This window comes from Aythya marila, assembly GCF_965140915.1.
Source record: "Aythya marila genome assembly, chromosome: 13".
NCBI lineage: Eukaryota > Metazoa > Chordata > Aves > Anseriformes > Anatidae > Aythya > Aythya marila.
This window is the reverse complement of record NC_139054.1, coordinates 14,338,660-14,357,123: the sequence shown is the minus strand read 5'-3', so window position 1 is coordinate 14,357,123 and position 18,464 is coordinate 14,338,660. Positions and strand designations below refer to the sequence as shown.

Here is an 18,464-nt window from a genome sequence, read left to right as displayed (position 1 = left end):
GGGGAGCGCGGGGCCGGGGCCGCACCGGGGCCGTACCGGGACCCCCCGGGACCCCGCAGCCGGGCCCGGCCCGTGCCGCACGTGGGGCCCGGGCTCGCCCGGTGCCCCGGAGCGCCTCTCGGCCGCGCCCATGCCCGGCGATTGGGCGGCCGAGGCCTCCGGTTCGATGCCGTCGCCGCCGGCAGCGGAGGAGGTGCCCGAGGCGGTGCTGGAGCAGTGGCGGCAGTACCACGAGAGCGAGCGGCAATGGGCGCTGCGCCGCCGCTTCATCCTCCGCCACCTCCGCGGGTACCCCGGGGCCGCCATCGACCAACTGCTGGCACTGTCCGTGCTCTGGGCCAACCACGTCTTCATGGGATGCAGGTCGGTGGGGCGGGGGGGGTCCTGAGGGGACGGGGAGGGGGGCTGAGGTGAAGGGAGGGGGTCCTGAGGTAATGGGGGGGGGTTGCTGAGGTAAAGGGGAAGGTTCTGAGGGGAAGGAGGGATATATGAGGTGTTTGGGACTCCTGAGGTGGAGCTGGGGGGAGCCCTGAGGTAAGGAGTCGCCCTGAGGTGAACTTGGCGGTCCCTGAGGTGATGGGGCACTGAGGTAAGGGGGGCACTGAGGTGAGGGGGTCCCTGAGGCGATGGCTCCTTGAGGAGCCCCGTGGCCATGCCCTGGCTGTGACAGGCCCCAGCCCTGCTGTCAGGCCCGTCCCGGCCCCCTGAGCACAAACTCCCCCGGGGGGTTTGGAGAGGACATGGGGCAGGGAGAGGACATGGGGAGCAGCAGAGGAGGAGCAGGGCACTAGGAAAGCACAGGTATATTTTGTATTTTGGAAGTAGGTGTTGGTGTTTTGCTCCTGAGGGCTTTTGAAGCACGTGGCGGGGTGCCTTGTGGCTTAATTGACAAGAAAGCGTCCCTGCAAGCGTAAAGCAGCCCTTAGCACCCCCTTAACGCCCAGTTTGGTGCTCTCTGAGAGGAACAGGCCCAGCAAGTGGAAGAGGTTTTCTTCCTTCACCAGCATCACTGCCGAGGTGCAGAAACAACCAGCCAGGCTCTGGGGCCACCAGAAAGCTCACACATCCCGCCTGGCACTTCTGGTGCTGGGGCTGGTGTCCTGCCAGACACGAGGCAGGAGGGACAGCTTCATAACTGCAGTTACTTGTGCAGCAACAGGAGAGGGACCTGTGAGCACTGAAGGGCACGAAGCTTTACTTCTGTTAACATTACTGTCCCAGGGTCTTGTTGGGCAACACAGGTCCAAGCTGACTTCTCTAAGTCTTCTCCTTTTACTTTGTGATCCAAGTACTAAACCATTCTGCTCCGTGAGCATTAAAGTTGACCTTAGTGTTAAAGTAGTATCAAGTTCTAAAAACTTTAGATTATTCAGATTGAGGGTATCATTTTCAGACATGGTTTGCTTGGTCTGTGTGTAAGTTTTTATGCTCTCTTAGTGGAGGGCCTTTGTGACGGTGCTTTTGGCAACAGCACTGCTGCAATGTGGACACAGGGCGCTGATAGCAGAAGTGAAGGGCTATATGGCAAGACCTCAAAACATGAAAAATGACCCAAGTTACGCCTGTGAGTGCGCATACTTTCACTGATGAACCTCTTTAGCAGCAGCTCTCAGGGGAGACACAAGCAATAGGTTTACGCACGCTGTGCAGAGTTGATATCAGTAAGGAGATTTCCCCAAAGCTTGTGTTGTACACAAACCTGCATGCACTGCATGGGCCCAGCGAGCACAGTGCTGCCAGGGAGCAGGTGGGAGCTTTATGCAGAGCTGCTCTGTAAAGTGAATAACTTGAAGGCTGGGAGAGTTCTGTTGTTTTCTCTTTTAAATCTTTTTTTGTATGTGTGTGGTTTTTTTTTTATTGTTGGTCGCAAGACAGCTGAAGACCACCTGCTTATCAGAGTCTTTGCTGATGAAACCTGAGGGAGTGTTCTGTTGGAGGATTGTCTGGAGGACGTCCAGAGGCCTTAGAAAATGTGGTCTGTAGGGAAGCAGTTAAATAACAGCGTGCATTTAGCTTAGAGCTTGCAGGGGAAGCTGAATATGTTCTTGGATGTGTTAGAGGTAGCTGTACCATGGGGGAAATAACCCGTTATGCTGGGATCAGGACAGGGGGTAGCAAACTTAAACCAAAGCGGGCAGACTTCAGTTAGGCATCGGAGGCATGGCGTTCCTCTGCCTCCACGTGCAGCCTGCACGAGGTGAGATTGCAGCAGCCAGGTTAGGCGAACACGTGCCGGGACAGGTCTGCTCTTCCTCTGGCAGAAATCTGAGCCCCGGTGCTTACAGCTGGTTCAGTGGTGGTGCTGCTGGCTGCTGTCTCTTGAAGATGAGCTGCTCCTGGAGCAGGTGCACGGTTGCCTTTTCTCCTTTCTGAGCCCCAGCGCAAAGCTGTCTGAGTCTAGTTTTGTGCCATGTTAGTAAGCTTGCATCAGTAAGAAAGTTTTTTTTTTTTTTTTTTTTTTTAATTTTCTTGCTCAGCTTTAGCCTTGCAAATGGTTTGAAAACATGACAGATCTTAGAAGTAATGGGATGCTCAGAGGGTCGGGGATGTACAGCCGAGCAGGATGTTTCACAGTGCACGTCCTGCCTGCACAGAGCTGCAGCGGGGTGCGTGCTTTGCACAGAGCTTGTGGCAGCCACCTCGCCTCTTTCATGGCTCAGGGATTGAAAACTTTTCATGGACAGCTCCCAAGCTAAAACCGAGTACAGCTTTCTGGAGAGTGGCTGATAAAAGCAGAGGAGTGCCTTTGTCACCTGACAGCTGTGACTTCGGGATTGGTGACGTGCGGGCTGCGGCTGCTGACCTGGGCAGGAACCTCAGTGCTTGGCTCACTGCCTGCTGAGACGCTACCTCCTCCATCCCCCTCAGTGATCCTCACAGCCTTGCCAAGTGCTGCATTTAGGCAGATACTGCATATATGTTAAAGTTTTAAACCCCCTGGGTTGGGTGGCTGCTCTGCTTGTTATTCACAGATGGGTTCACCGGGGACCAGGCAACTTGCTCGCAGCTCTCCTGCCCCAGCCTCGCTGTGCTGGTGTCAGGCTTTGGTCAGTGCTCAGATCCTTTGCTAGTACTGGAGCAGGGTGAGGGGCTCTGTAGGACCACGTTCAGTGTCTCAGACAGCTGTAGTTCTCTTTTTTTTTTTTTTTCATAATAAAAGGTCCTGCTTATCGTGCAGGCTGTTCTTAAAAGACGTGTTTTTATTCTGGCTGACCTGTCTGCCTGGGGTGAGTGCTGGGACCCTCACTGACACAAAGACTCAGGGTGATTTAGGCTCGGGAGCAGGTGCAGGAGGGCTCAGTTTGAGGCCGGGTGCCCCCGCGGGAGCAGTTGTAACGCGCTGTGCTGTTGGATCCACGCAGATACGGCTCGCAGGTGATGGAAAAGGTTCTCAAGATGGCCGAAGGCATCGACATTGGGGAGATGCGGACGTTCGAGCTCGTCCCTTGCAGGAAGCTGAAGAGGCAGCTCTCTCCTTCCGACAGTGAGTACCTTGTCCCTGTCCCTGCTCGGGTGTGCAGACAGTGGGGTGGCGTGGGCCCATAGCAGGCAGGAGAGGGACTGGGCTGTGCTCTGTTGGACTGCAGCCGTTTCCCTTCTCTGCCATATCACAGGTTGTAATTAACGCAGAGGTCTCATTTTGCTTAGGGAATTTTTACTGAAATTGCCATGTAACAGATTTTTGCTAATGATAGCTTTAGGGAGTTGGATCTGTGTCATTAACTAGCTCTGATTGTCCTTTGCTGTAGTGAGGGGTGGCGTTGTCACCCGAGATGGGGCTGTATGTGTGTGTGGAGGTATGGAATTCAGCTTTCTGGGTTTGAGGGAGGGCCTGCCTAGAGCCTGGCTGTCAGGACGGGCCTGGAAGAGTCTGGGGTAGCTCAGCCCAGCCCCATGCTCTCAGGAATGGATGTTCCAGCTGTAGCTTTTCCTGTGAAGGAAAAGCAGCGGGCAGAGCAGGCTGGCTGGTCCGCAGCGCCATCCCCAGGCTCCTCTCTAGGCCCTCAGAGCTCCCTGCCCTGTCTTGGGAAGGAGCGGGGTGATCAGAATCATGCAGTCATCTTTTGAGCTTCCCTGCCCCGTTTGCAAAATTGAGAACAACACGATGTCCCTCCCATGCTACATCTGTCCCTTAGGCAGCAGTGCTTCGGGAAGGGGTCTCTGTTATGTGCTACACACACAGCAAAGAGCTGCTGTGCTGCTGAGGGCCTTTAGATGCTGCTGCAGTGCAGAAATCCAAGTACCAAGCTGAACAAGAAACGTAAACCTTGCTGTAAGTCATCAGCACTGTGACAACCGAAGGATTGAACACATGTAAGAGCTTCGTCACCTCATTGGAGTGCCTGTTTTTGCTGCATGTGAAGTGCTTTTTTCAGCGGCACTGAACTAGGTTACGATAAATGTGCTGTGGTAGCACGATGCCCAGGCAGCCGTTACCTGACCTGCATCACAGCTGCACGTGCTGGCACGGCATCAGGCAGTTTGTTCTAGGGTGCCAAGGTGGCCTTCTGCTCCTCTGCTGAAATCATATCCATGTACCACTTCAGCGTGTGGGGGCTCAATCTTTTGCAGTAGATGCCTTGTGTAGCCGTCTTTTTGAGGTAGAGTCACAGAGTTGTCGGCTGTTCTGGCATTTCTGCAGTAGCTGTGTGTACCAGGATGCTGTGCTTCATTCACATCTGTCTTCGTTAAGAAATGAGGTCTGTCAGTAATGTGGATTCACTTCAGAAATGGTTCATTGAGCCATGCTGAGGGGCAGAGCAAGTGATTCAGACCCAAAATCCATGCAGCTAAATGTGTAGAGGTTTTTGTATGGTAGTTGTGGATCTGGGGATATCCCTGAAGTGACCTGCCCACAAACGAATGTTCTGTTTTGATCGGTTGCAAGCGTCTCCAGAAGGAAACCTTTTGGTTTGTGGCTAAGGGGGAATCCTGTGTTTGAACCCTGCATGCTCCTCCTGGAGATGGCTCTGTGAAGACGTTGTCTCCCTGTCACAGCACATATTTATTGATAATCTTGGAATTTTCTTCTATCCCACAGGTCCAGAGCCAGACGAGGTTCCTGAGCCTCCCAAAAAGATGGCCCCAAGGTTCCGGGTGCGACCGCGTTTTGAACCCATCCACTTCGTGACCAGCGCAGAGAAAGACAAGAAGAAGGAGGATCCTCTGGATAACCAAATGCAGGAAGTGAACCAGGAGGCAAATACCAACAGCGTGGCACAGCCAGCTGAGAACTGTACAAATTCTCCCTTAAGGAACGCGCAGGAGGTGGATCCCCAGCTCTCCAACACAGCTGGGCTTGGCTTCGTCAGCCAGCCAGCAGCAGCCAGTAAGGCTGTGAACAGTGTGGACACTACCACAAGTGGCGCGTTGCAGGTTTCTGTTTCTCCTTCAGCTGTCCAGTCTGCATCAGAGACCTTCCCTCCGTCAGCTATAATGCAGAAGCAGAGCTTTATCGAGAAACTGTCAGCAGCTGTCTGGAAAAACCTTGCTAACCCAGATGCAAACACCGGGACTGAAAAAATTAACTATACGTATCTTCTGACGCGTTCAATTCAGGCCTGCAAGACAAATCCTGAATATATTTATGCTCCTCTGAAAGAAATCGCTCCTGCCGACCTCCCGAAGAGTAAGAAGCTCCTAACGGATGGCTTCGCCTGTGAAGTACGATGTCAGAACGTCTACCTGGCCACCGGTTATGCTGGCAGCAAAAATGGGTCGCGGGACCGAGCTGCGGAGCTGGCAGTCAGGCTGCTGCAGAAGTCTGTAGAAGTCAGGGTCGTTCAGCGCAAGTTCAGACACACCTACCACGAAGACCTGGTGGTGTGCGAGGCAGGCGTGAACCGCACGGATTTCCCTCCAGCTCTCAAACCTCACGAGGAGTTTGTGGTGGCCAACAGGGACTGCGTCCCCATGCAGCCTGGTTCTGAGTCTGTGAAAAATTCCCCCAACACCAGCAAACACTGGACTAGTTTTGTCCTCACAGAGAACGCTAGCGATTCGATAGGAATCCTTAACAATTCGGCCTCGTATAATAAAATGTCTGTTGAGTATAAATATGACTTAATGCCCAACCGCATGTGGCGCTGTCGAGTGTATCTACAAGATCACTGCCTAGCCGAGGGATACGGTACCAAGAAGACCAGCAAGCACGCGGCAGCCGACGAGGCCTTGAAGATTTTGCAGAAGACGCAGTCAAATGTAACTGCCATCAAAGTGACGCAGGTTCAGAAGGTGGGCTGCTCCTCGCGGGGTTCTGGAAGGAAGAAGGACCTGAAGGACCTGGTGGTTTACGAGAACTCGGATAACCCGGTGTGCACGCTGAATGACACCGCACAGTTCAACAAGATGACAGTAGAGTACGTCTTTGAAAGGATGACTGGCATGCGATGGAAGTGCAAGGTGCTGCTCGAAAACGAATTCATCGCGGAAGCAGTCGGAGTGAAGAAATCTGTCAAGCATGAGGCAGCAGAGGAAGCTGTGAAAATCCTCAAAAAGACTCAGCCGACTGTTGTTAATAACCTGAAGAAAGGCACCATTGAAGACGTCATCTCTAGAAATGAGATTCAGGGTCGGTCAGCAGAAGAGGCTTTCAAGCAGAAGATCAAAGAAGACAACATTGGGAATCAAATTTTAAGAAAGATGGGCTGGACAGGTGGTGGTCTAGGGAAAGACGGCGAAGGAATCAGAGAGCCTATTTCAGTGAAGGAGCAGTTTAAAAGGGAAGGACTGGGGCTTGATGTGGAAAGGGTAAATAAAATCGCTAAAAGAGACATCGAACAGATCATTCGAAACTATGCACGCTCAGAAAGTCACGTTGACTTGACGTTCTCTACAGAACTGACGAACGACGAGCGGAAGCAGATACATCAGATTGCCCAAAAATACGGTCTTAAGAGTAAATCTCACGGGCAGGGCCATGACAGGTACTTGGTGGTAAGCAGAAAGCGGCGCAAGGAGGATCTCATAGACCAGCTGAAGCAAGAAGGCCAGGTTGGGCATTATGAGCTGATCATGCCTCAGGCAAACTGAGGTTAGGTGTCCAACTTCACTGGTGGGAGTAGCGATGAACTGAAACTTCCTAGACACCCGATGAAAGAAAGATGCTGCATTTTCTTGTTGCGGGATATATTAACATTGAAATCTTTTACCTTGCTCATACAATTTCGGAAATGTTACTAGTCAATTAGGACTGACCGAGTTCTGTTCAAGTGTATTAGCACAGCCCAGAACCAGTAGTGCTATTACTGTATGTCTTTGATATTACTTGCTCCCTCATATTTTAATAGTTTTGTAATAGCAAAAACACACATCCAACCAGAAGGAATTTGACACCATTTAAAATTATAGTTTCCTTATTCTTTTTGTCTGAGAAAGGAAAAAGGAAAAAAAAAAAAAGCTTTTTTTTTTTTTTTTTTTTTTTTTACAACAACAAAAAATAATGAAAAGCAAAGGAAATGCAGTTTGGAGGAATAAATCTGTATGTAAAGTTGGTATTAATGACAATAAAAATACAGCTTTATTTCTGGAAAAAAAAAACAACCACAAGATTTGTCACGTGTTGTGTTGGGGAAAAAAAAAAGTGCGAAAACTGCATTTATTCTTGAGAAACATATCTATGGTACAGTCATGTTTGTCTCTGCTGTGTATGTATGTAGAGGTGTCCTTAACCAGCTTACAGTTCTGTTCACAGGTTCCTACCTTGTGTCTCCCATACTGAAAGTCACTGAAAGCACCTTAGCCTTGAGTGTGTTGAACGTAGGTAATTCCAGTGGATTTTTACTTAACAGCACTGCTTGACACATGTGCAAATGCCACGGTAATGTGTGAAATACAAACCGGGTGGTAAACGCAGAGCCCACGCGTCAGAGATGCTCATGGGGACTGTTGCATAACTTATTTTTTTACTTTGAATATAAGCTGTTTAATGCTGAGCAAAACCAACTCTGTGCCTAATCATTTCTCTGCTCGCTTAATTTAATGTACCTGTGCTTGTGTACGTTGAGGGCAGTTCCTGAGTAAACTGCGTGGTGCTGCTCAGAGGTGTGTGAGCACAGCATCTCACCGGGAGTGTGGAGCGCTCCTCTCCTTGCCTGGGGAGCAGGCTGCAGCGCTGCACCACGCACGGAGCCTCCAGCCTTGGAGGAATGCCTGCTTCATGCCTGGAGATGTGGAGGTCGGGGATTGACCTTGGAAAAGCCAAGTGTAAGATTTGCTCAGAGATGCTGTTCGTTGTTTTTTTCTGTGACCAGTGGGGACGGCTGATGGTTCTGTAGCACAAATACAATCATAATGAAGTATTTCTTCACCTGTTTGCCTGATGGTTTATGTCCCAGTTACAGCTTTTGGTTTTCTGCTTCCCATATTTGCCTCTTCACTCTTTGCATTGTCCTACATCTTTTTTCCACCTCTTACACTGTTTGTTTTTTTTTTTTTTTTAATACTCTTGGCTCTGAGGAGAGGGTGACTGACCCCTGCTGATGAAACAGAAGAGACAGGAGGTGACGTGCAGCTAGAGATGTTTTCATCGCAGCAGTGTGAAAAGGAAGAGATTGCCCTGGAAGAATTCCAGTTCCAGGTAAGCATCCCCTCCTGTCTTTAACTGGGTGGCTTCAGCACAGCTTCTGTTAGCTTGGGCTTCTGAAATAAGATGCTGTTTTTGAAGAAAAATAATCTGGTAGAAAATTCTGAAAGGGTCCTCTTTTTATTTGTGCACTGCTCCCTCTCCTTCTGAATTCTGCTCCCAGGGAGGCTGGGCTATAGCAGATGGCAGTGTAGGAGTGTGGAAGAAGCCTGGTACTTCCTGGGCAGATATTCCTGCAAGCAGGAGTGCGGCTCCCCCTCCCTAACTCGGTTATCAGCAGGTCTTAAAGCTTGGTGACACCAGGCAGGGTGGTGAGAGCACCAGTGCGGTATTGGGGCTGAAAAATGTCTTTTTGCTGAGCAGTAGGGGGCAGAGGATAACTGTAATGGTACTGTAACAGTTATTGAGCAACAGGGAGTCTGCAAGGTGTCGGTGGTGGTTTTATTCTCTCCTGGGTAGCACCCTGGGCTTTTAGGGCCCGAAGTCTTTGCCCAGTGGGGTAGCGCTGTGCCAGCCCTTTCTGTTGCCTTCCTGCTTGCTGCTGGATGTTTGGCCGGCTGGGCGTCAGCTGTTGGCAGTGAAGAACTGCTGCCTGCTCCAGCTCCTGTTCATGCAGCTTGCTGGAGCCAGCACTGCGTGGTTTAATGTTGAGTTAGTGGATGAAGGACTGGCGGAGGAAAGGAGTAAAGGCGAGGTTCTTGCACCTCTGTGCTCATGTTTCTGGCTGCCTTAGAGTCGAAGCTTTTATTTTAGTGACTAGCAAGACAAACACAAAAATGGAAGGGCTGCTATGAGATCAGAATGACTTGGGCCATTCAGAAAAGCAGAATGAGCTACAGATGGTACTGAGGAAATGGCTACGAGCCTTCATACGCCTTTTGGTTGGCTTTGGGCTTTGCTGGCAGTGGGGCTGTTTTGCACTGGTGTAATTTGGTGTAACCAGATGCTCGTTGTTGACTGGCTCCGACTTGGGCAAGTTGTGCACAGGGAATGCTAAAGAAACTAATTGAGGCAGACTTGCTGTGTCCAGAAGAGCCTATCGGGTCTAGTGCATGGAGTTGAATCCTCTCCCTACCTCTCATAGTTTTTTTTGTGGCTGATAAAGCTGCTGGTTCAAGGGTCCAGAAAAGCTACTGTCCTTTAGGAACACTAGCAAGGATCGCTGAGTAGGACTTCAGTGGTGAAAAGCTGTGCTGCGTAAGACAAAAGGCCTTTTCCAGGGGAGAAGTGTTAGCACAGAAGCGTTGGCACAGGAGAAGAGGTGTAAAGCCTGGTAGATATCTTTTGAAGAAGCTGGCAGCTTCTGTCTTACTGGTGGAGTTAAGGCACAGGAGCGGCTTGTGTTGTACGTCATTTTGAATCCTATTCTCTCCTAGACAGGCATGAAGTAGAAATATGATTCCCCTAACAATTAGTTATGGAAGGTTTTAAGTTGCTGTTAAAAACTTACGATAGGTTTGTTTTTGTGGGTTTTTGGTGTTTTTTTTTGTTTTTTTTAAACAGCTTACTACTAATAGGAATGGAATGGTCCTGAGCCTTCTGTGTTTTTCTTGGTAGGATTTGTGTGTGTTTTTTAATTTCTCTGCTTGCTAGTTGATACTGACCTGTCTTTCCTCCTTTGTTCTCCAGGCCTCCTTCATCTAGCTGGAAGGGCTTATTTGATTTTCTTTGCAAGGTGGATGTAGAGCTTGGCCTGAGCACAACAGGTCCTGCCCAAAAGGTAAGCAAGTATTTTATAGCCTGGGTTGTAGAAATCAACAGCTTCTACCTGACACTTCCTATCATCCCCAGTAAAATAATCACAGTTGTACACCTCTTGCCTATTTATACAATAAGCATTAAGGTTACACTTTTATTTACAAGTTTTGAAAAATGTACAGTTTCTTACATGGGTTACTGGTGCAAAGTTATACTTCTCAACTAACAGACCAATGTGCACACAAAAGACACTGGAACAGTGGACAACACAACTGGAAGGTTTCATCCCACACTGCTGCTTAAGGTACTGTATCCAAATGTTCTAACTTAGCCTTACAGAAAAGTGAGTATGGACTTGGAACTGTTTTTTTCAGAGTTGAAAAAAATACTTTCATAAAATGGAAGGAATACTAACTCAAGCATGCAGCAGTAGCTCACGTAAACCACACAATCAACAAAGAACAGGAACTGCAGAGACTACCCCATACTTTATTCAAACTTTCCACAAGGCAAAGTTGGATCCCAAAGAACTTATCTTTCTCAGATAAAGATGAGGGGAAGGAGAAAGACACTGAAAGGGTAACTCCACCTCTGAAACACTTCAGGCTTTACCTCTTCCTGAATTGGGAAAGTCTCTCACTCAGAATACCACAGCTCCACCTGCTTTTGTCCAGTAATGTCAGCAACAAGACTATAGAAACTTATTTAAGCAGTCTCTATAGGCATGTCCTTTAACACACTATTTAAAATAAAAAAACAGGGTTTGTTTCTCACCCTCAGCAAAGATGAAAGTACCACAACTGTAGTGATTTATGTATACCTGTACATAAATCCTGCATGGGAGGTGCAGAAGTGACTAGCATTCCATGGTCTTACTAATTGAATGGCAATTGGTTTAGCTGTTTGTTTTTTTCCATAAGTAAGGAGTTGATAAACCAATACAAATGGGAAACAAGGTTATTTCTTCACTCAGTACTTACAAATGCAGTGGGGTCTAAACCAATGGTAAATGACCAGCCTGGACAGATCAGCACTTTAGTAATATCAGTTAAAAAATGTGTATGTATATAAACATCCCTTTTATCAAGCTACACATAAGCATCACTGTGTATAACACAATTACAATTAAAAGCTTAGTGTACACTACAGAAATGCACAATACTGCCCTAAGACTGGAGAGGGACCACAGAAAATGAATTCAGCATCAGTAATTCTTTTGCAAGTAACCCAAGTACAGTACATTTGACTTCAAAGTGGGTGCTTTCTGATGTCCAAGGAGAAGAAGCTTCAGCAAGGGAGGGTGGCAACAGCACAACAGCTATTCTGCTTTCAAAGTAAATGCAGTGATGCTAGGAGGAAGAAGATGACTCAGACACTTCATGTATTTTCCTCATCACCAGAGTGTTCATTTGCATCATCCTGGGTCAACAATCACGCCAACTCTGTTCTACTATTGCAGAAACCCGTTTTTCATATTCCCGCTTATTCTCTTGGTATAGCTGAGCTGCCTGGCTGTTTGCTGGACTGTTAGGATTTGGCTCATCCAATAGAGACTGTGCAAAAAGAAAAAGACTCTTAGACACATGACAGCACGTAGGGTTTCAGCAACATATTCGTTAAGCTATCCATAGTTCTAGTAGGAGCAGAGAAGTTCAGCTAGCTGTAGGTAAGATACATTGCATTATTCCAGTTGGACATTATTATAAGCTCTCTCTTTACAATGCAGCAGTACCCGAGCAGTGGAATCACTGGATGTACCCCTGCAGTGACCACTGTGTGCCAGTAAATCTGGAATTTACACGTGGTAAGCATTCATACTTTAACAAACATCAACACGTAGCTGCTATACTGGCTATCAGAAACCAAAACACTTTTCCTGAGCTTTTTTTTTTTTTAAATGTCTAAGCATCCTAATTTCATTCTGCCTTTTCATGCAGCGTTCTTTTACCTGTATGGATGTTAAGATGGAGGAGACATCGTAAGTAGGACTCCAACGATTCTGAAGAATATCCAGACATATACTACCATCTGCATAGACTAGAAAAGGTTCAAGAAGAATGGCTTAAAACAGAAGTTGTACAGCTACTCATTTTTTCTTAGTATTGCCTGATCCTAAAAAATCTAGGTACTGACAAACAGTACAGAAACCAGTAGTGTTTGAGACTTAAATCGACCAGACAAGCCTGCATGTAGTAAGAGATGCAGCTTGTCACTGGCAGCTGCCTCAAACCCTGCTCATTCTTCAATTGCAAACTTCTCTGTGACACTGCAACCACCGCTACAGAAAGGATGAAAACCATGAAGAGATTTAAGGCAAAGAATTTATGTAACTCACATGGGAACCAAATCAAGACCACTTCTTTGAAGAGCAATTAACAGAAGAGGTTCCCCTGGGAAGTACCTACAGCAGTCAGTGCCTGGTCACCTCTGGTGACAGCTTCTAAAGAACCTTCCCTTGGTGCACTTAGACCACGCATGCTTAACTTGCAACATTTGAAAGTTTCAGGTACTTCTTCATGAAGCTAGTATTTGTTCAGAGACAAGGAACCAACCTTCTAATTACTAAGGGAGAGGCTTAATTAAGTGATCTTACTATTACTGGCTATGGTTGGAAACTAGTACTGCATCTCAAGGTATAGCATGCATACAGGCAGCCATTTCTGGAAAAATAAAAATGATACCAGACAACTGCATTCAGGTCATTTTGATATGCATGCAGTATGTATAGACAAAAGTTGAAGGCACCTGCTATTTAGGTACAAAATATCCTGTCAGGTTTAACAACAGATGGTTGAGAGAACAGACTCAAAAATACTGTGCTGTGTCACCTGAAAGCACAAAGACTGCTCTTACTGCACCCTTAGTCTCAAGCCTGAGCTCTGCTCACACACACAGCCCTCATCAAAACCCCACAGAACCACACTGGAATGGTGCTTGCTTATTAAGTAGTCCCTTTCTACAACACTTAGAGAAAGCTGTAATTAAAATACGTAGATATTGTGTAAGTACTTACCATTTGGATGGAACATTTTAGAGACAAATCTAACAGTAGGTGGTTTGTTAGGATATTCCTCTGTGAATTCTATTGTAAGTTTGAAAGTTCCTGCAGTTGAAAGAGAGATAGGTAACCTTTAGTCAGAATGAATTTACACAAGGGATGAACAAGTACCATTCCTCTGTAAGCGCACACCAATATAACTGTGATTGTACATACATGCTGGACGAAAATTACAGCTTGCTCAGTCCTACAGTGCTGCTTCTCTCTGCAAAGAGTTCCTTCCCTAACTTACTGCTAAAAAAGGCTTAAATTTCAAGGAAATATATATATTTTTAAATCAACGACTGCTCCCATCATGAGATCATTTTGTAAAAAAGCAGTATTGCAAGCAACATTCATGTTGGAAATTTTAAAAACCACAATCTGATCATCTATACTTCATGTTCAATGGTCGCCTTTTGAGTACGGTTCATTAAGAGGGGTCAGAAAACTGTATTCAGTCAAATATAATATATAAAATAAATACAGAAAACTGTATTCAATTAAGTCCCAATCCAACTGATCTAACAGCCCGCATCAATGTAAGTTATTTTAGCCCTTCTCCTCAGGCTACACTAATCAAAAAATAAGAAGTCTGTCAACTAACCTGCCTGGCTGTGGCATCAAGGGAGCAGGCACTGCTAGCGAGTCCCATCAGTAACCAAGGCCCTCCACCCTTCCCGTACCATCATGTCAGACCACCTAAGCCTGGCTATGTTGTGTGAGAAATACCTGGGGCAGCCCTGTACCACCGCACAGGTCTCCTGCAGGAGGAATGCACCTTACAGGAACAGCTATACCAAGCTGCCACAGCAGATCTACCACTTCTTTTTTCTCCCCCTTAAGGATTTCAATCTCTTTTCCTTTTTTCCCCAATCAGTAAGGGTCTGTAGTATTTCCCAGGGGCTCCTTCCTTTGTAAGTACAAAAACCACAGCATTGAGTTACAAGAAATGAAGGTCACTGCTTTGGCATTCCCGTTTGCATATGAAGACAGAGTACAGATGCTTCAGAGCTTTCTGTACAGCAGTGGAAAGTCTCTGTCCTAAAAATAAGTTTTTGCATGTTTGTTTTTTATTAGCAGCCTACCAACATGGGAGCACAGGGCTAGCAGCATACAATCTCCCTGTAAAACAACAAGAACAGCAGTTTTCTAAACAGCAGAAATCCTAAATAAGTGCGAGTCTGCAATGGGGCTTTCTAGTTTTACTCCTGCTCATCCAGATGCAAAGAAGCAGATTTGACATCAGCTTGAAATCAAACCCTGGAAGGATTGCAACAACTTCGCCAGCTGCAAACATCTTCCCAGGACTACCTGTTCTTCCCAACACAGTGACAGTCCCAGGCAACGCGAGCACTTTAGAATCAAGTACTGGGAGAACTCCCAGCGCTCTCCATCCCAGCTCCAGCTCTCAGTAGCCTCTTTATGCGCTACTAAAGCAGGCACTTCTGTGGGAGAGTGACTAAGCAAGCAGTAGGCTGGAGAAAACCATCAGATAATAGAGTTCAACAAGCACACTCCAGAAAATGTTATTTTAGAACACTGACTGAAGTGGGAGCAGAGGGGACAGATCAGATAGCCAAAGAAGAGTATTGAGGGCAGCCTGCTCTCAGAATCCATTTAAAGCTACTAAAAGAAAGGGAAGCCACCTGTCCCAGCAGGGGCACGACAGCATTACTTTTACACAAACCTGAGCTAGACAGCTTCCAGCTGGCACATCTCCCCACTCAGATTCTCAAGGCAAGACCCAGAGAAGCAGTGGCTCTGTAGAAGAGCCCCCACTTCATGCACTGAAATCCACATTCCTTAGGTGAGGAACAAGCCATCTGGAGGGCCAACGGTCTGCTGCCTGTTCTAGCTGCCTGCCTGATGGCAGAGAGGCAGGGCACTACGTTAGCTGTTAGTGAGCTCTCCTCTCGAGCCAGGAACCCCGCACTAACCACAACATCGTAATTCAGTTTCAGAGGAACAGGACTGAAGGACTGGGGAAACCTGGGCTTCCATCAGTGGCAGCGTTACCACGTTACGTGCCACAAGCACAGAGATTCTGGGAAACACGGTGAAGGGTAGGATAAATGTCCCTGAGGTCCTACTGCAGACACCTGCAATTGAATCCTCTTAAACCAGAAGATGGAAGGTAGGCTGCTGATCTAAATTAGTAGTTGCTCCAAGGCCGAGTCAGCCTGCACACCAAGATGTGAAAACACCCTCTGAAGTCTGGGGGTGGAGGGAACGGAGGGCTGTTGGCAGCATTCTTCCGCACAGCAAGCAAGCAGATGTGCTCGAGCCTAGGGATTTCAGTTCAGACAAAGCTACAAAGCCTCAGAAGCTGACAGTGGAGAAGGGCCTCACCACAATGAGAACGAAGAACTGTAATTCCCACACTGTTGAGATTATTACACCTCGATTACAACTAAATCTTTTCACCATCTACTTTCACAAGAATTAAGGTATCTGAAGTCCAACAGTGTCACTGGGGACTGACAGAGACTGAACACGAGAACACAGAGTGACTTCTGAAGGATACTGCCCGGCAAGAGGCTTCCCAAGGAGGGTTACGGAACCCCAGCAGGGGTCTGAACAAAGAACAGCTCAATGCTGTTAGATGAAAGGTTCCTTGGTTTTACCTACATGAAGCTTAACCAGATCCAAACTGCGCTGCCATGAGTCCTGTCACTGGAGGGGAAAGCACAGCGCCGGCACCCCTAGCCCCGTATCTCCAGGCTGCACTCAGCCCATGGTTATCTGGCACGATGTAAGGTATGTCCCAGCGAGACAGAGATAAGCATACCCCGCAACACAATGCATTATCTGTTTTCCTGAGCGTGCACTGTGAAAAACACACACTCTGCTACAAAGAGAGCAATCCATCACGCACCAGGACTGTGTAATTAGATCAACCAAAGCAGGAGGACAGCAGAGGCAGACTCAAGCAGTCGTTTGAACTTCAGGCTGCTGCGAGCACAAGGTGCCCCAAGTATCCTAGATAAAGGCACAACAGTGCCACACAGGAAAGCACAGACACAATCAGAACATCAGGGCTCTCTGAAACAGTCTCCAGCTACATGGAAATATATGGAAAACAGCACTCACAGCACCTGTTAACCTCACACTGCGCTGGAAGAGCCTGAACACGGAAACAACCTGCATTTCACCATGCTGCAAGGAGAGGGCTTCCTGCCTCCAAAGAGCAGAGCACCGAAAGCCTAGGCAGCTCCGGCAACCCTTCACTGAAGTTTAAAGGAGCCCTTAATCCCAAGTTTTTGAGATAATAAAATACATTTATTTGATCTACCTATTCTACAGTCAGTGTTACAGAATATTCAAGTTCCAAACATTAGTCTTCTAGAAGAGCTACCCTACCAAATTCCTTAACTAATCTCTTGAAAAAAAAGTAACTGCCTGAAGTATCTAAAATACACAAAAACTTCACAGAAAACATCTGGCATTTGCAGGCATACCTACAGGTGCTACCTCCAAGGATAAACAGAGACAAAGTAGTTAGCCAAGACCAACGTAACAGTTACGGAGTTTTTCTTATACTTTTGCCATGAGTCACTGAGATCTAGGATTAATTATAGCCTGCACTGAAAGTATCTTAAAAAATGCATCACTGATTTCAGTTGGACGGCATTTCATGTCTAACAAGTTCTCACAGAGCTGCTGAAGGATTCACCATAACCCCAAACAGGCACTAGCTGGACACAGCTGTGCTACAAGGACCCATTTAGCCAGCTTTAGAAGTTAAGAAGCCCTTTTAATCTTCAACCCCGAACGACACCCGTTGTAGTGCAGTGAAGTAGATGTCAAGAACAAAAAAGAATTCTGCTCTGGACTTCCTCAAACATCCGACCTGTTTCCTTAAGCGGCTGACTCACATGGGGATTTGTGAAGCACTTTCAGTATCAGAAAAACAAAAACAAAAATGGAATTCAAATAATTTGGAATGACAGCACTTCTGCCCCAGGTTTGACATCGCTCCAAACAGCGGGATGCCCAGAAACACCACCCGGGACTCAACAGAAACCTTAATAAGGCTAAATTAGACCCCAGATCCCCATGTTTAGCAATCAGAAACAAGCCCTGATGTGTGTTTTTTTGAGTGTTCCTGTAATCCAGCCTAGCGACAGAACTCACCCCTCCTCAGGTCAAGGAAGAAAGCCGGGTTTGGTGGGCGGTGGGTACGGGGGTGTGCAGGCGGCCACCCGCCCTCCTCCCTCCCGTGTCCCCCGGCCACCACCTGTTGCCAGGCCCCCCCCCCAAAGCCCCAGGGCAGGGCGCAGCCCCCCGGGGCAGCACGGAGCCCCCCGGCCTCACTCACCGTCCTCGAAGGGGGTCCCCTCGGGCCTGCGGGAGGGAAGCAGAGCACAGCGTTACCGCGGGCCGACCGGCCCCGGGGGGGGAGAAGGGGGGGGAGCCCCGCCGCCGCCCCCGGCCCCACTCACCCGAAGATGACGGCGTTCCACACCATGATGTTGTTCTCAGAAGGGGCCCCGCTGACGCCGGCCGGGGGGTCCTCCTGCAGCCTGCGGGCACAGCCGGGCCTCAGCGCCGGGTCCGCGCCCCCCCCCCCCCCCCCCGCCGTCCCCTCAGAGCCGCCCCCGTCCCCTCCGCTCCCCCCCGCTCCTCCCCCGCCCCTACGCACTCGGCGTAGCCCCGGCAGGTAGCCGCCCGCCGCTGCGCAAACGGCGTAACCCGCAGGCGGACGGCGCGGCCCGGCGCTACGCAATCTGCGGAGCGCGCCCTGCCCCGCCGCCATGTTGCGCTGCCCCCTCCTCCGCCGCCGGCCGGGCGCGGCGCCCCTCGGCCTCCACAACCCCCCCCCCTTCCCCGCGCCGCCGCCGCCGCCGCCCCCGCTACCTCTTGAAGTCCCGCATGAGGCGCCGACGGGCCGGGGTGGACATGGCGGCCGCCCCTTACGAATCGCTCATACACGGCCGCGGGCAGCGCGGGGCGCCCGGCAGCGGCGGCAGCGGGAGGCTCGGGCTGAGGCGGCGGCCGGGAACGATCGCGGCCGCTACCACTGCGGGGGGGAAATGGGGGGGGGGAGGGCGGTGAGCGTGGGCTGCGCCGAGCGCTGCGCTGCCGCCGGGCGCTCCCGGCACGTACCAAGCGCCGCGGGGGGGGGGGGGGGGGGGGGCGGGG

The 18,464-nt window shown here is 49.0% G+C and overlaps 2 protein-coding genes across 2 annotated transcripts; one reads left to right on the top strand and one right to left on the bottom strand.

Moving 5' to 3' along the window:
* Positions 1 to 17: 17 nt before the first annotated feature.
* Positions 18 to 7,548, top strand: NKRF (NFKB repressing factor). The gene is made up of 3 exons (XM_082771237.1): positions 18 to 363; positions 3,363 to 3,484; positions 5,042 to 7,548. Exons 1-3 carry the CDS (start codon positions 131 to 133, stop codon positions 7,030 to 7,032), a joined length of 2,346 nt encoding a protein of 781 aa, XP_082627363.1. The 5' UTR covers positions 18 to 130; the 3' UTR covers positions 7,033 to 7,548.
* UBE2A (ubiquitin conjugating enzyme E2 A) lies at positions 7,173 to 18,373 on the bottom strand. Its single transcript, XM_082771238.1, has 6 exons — positions 18,180 to 18,373; positions 17,765 to 17,845; positions 17,641 to 17,666; positions 13,296 to 13,385; positions 12,231 to 12,319; positions 7,173 to 11,835 (listed from the first exon to the last, which is right to left on the bottom strand). The coding sequence occupies exons 1-6, from the start codon at positions 18,221 to 18,223 to the stop codon at positions 11,707 to 11,709; spliced, it is 459 nt and encodes a 152-aa protein (XP_082627364.1). The 5' UTR covers positions 18,224 to 18,373; the 3' UTR covers positions 7,173 to 11,706.
* Between the last annotated feature and the right edge of the window lie 91 nt (positions 18,374 to 18,464).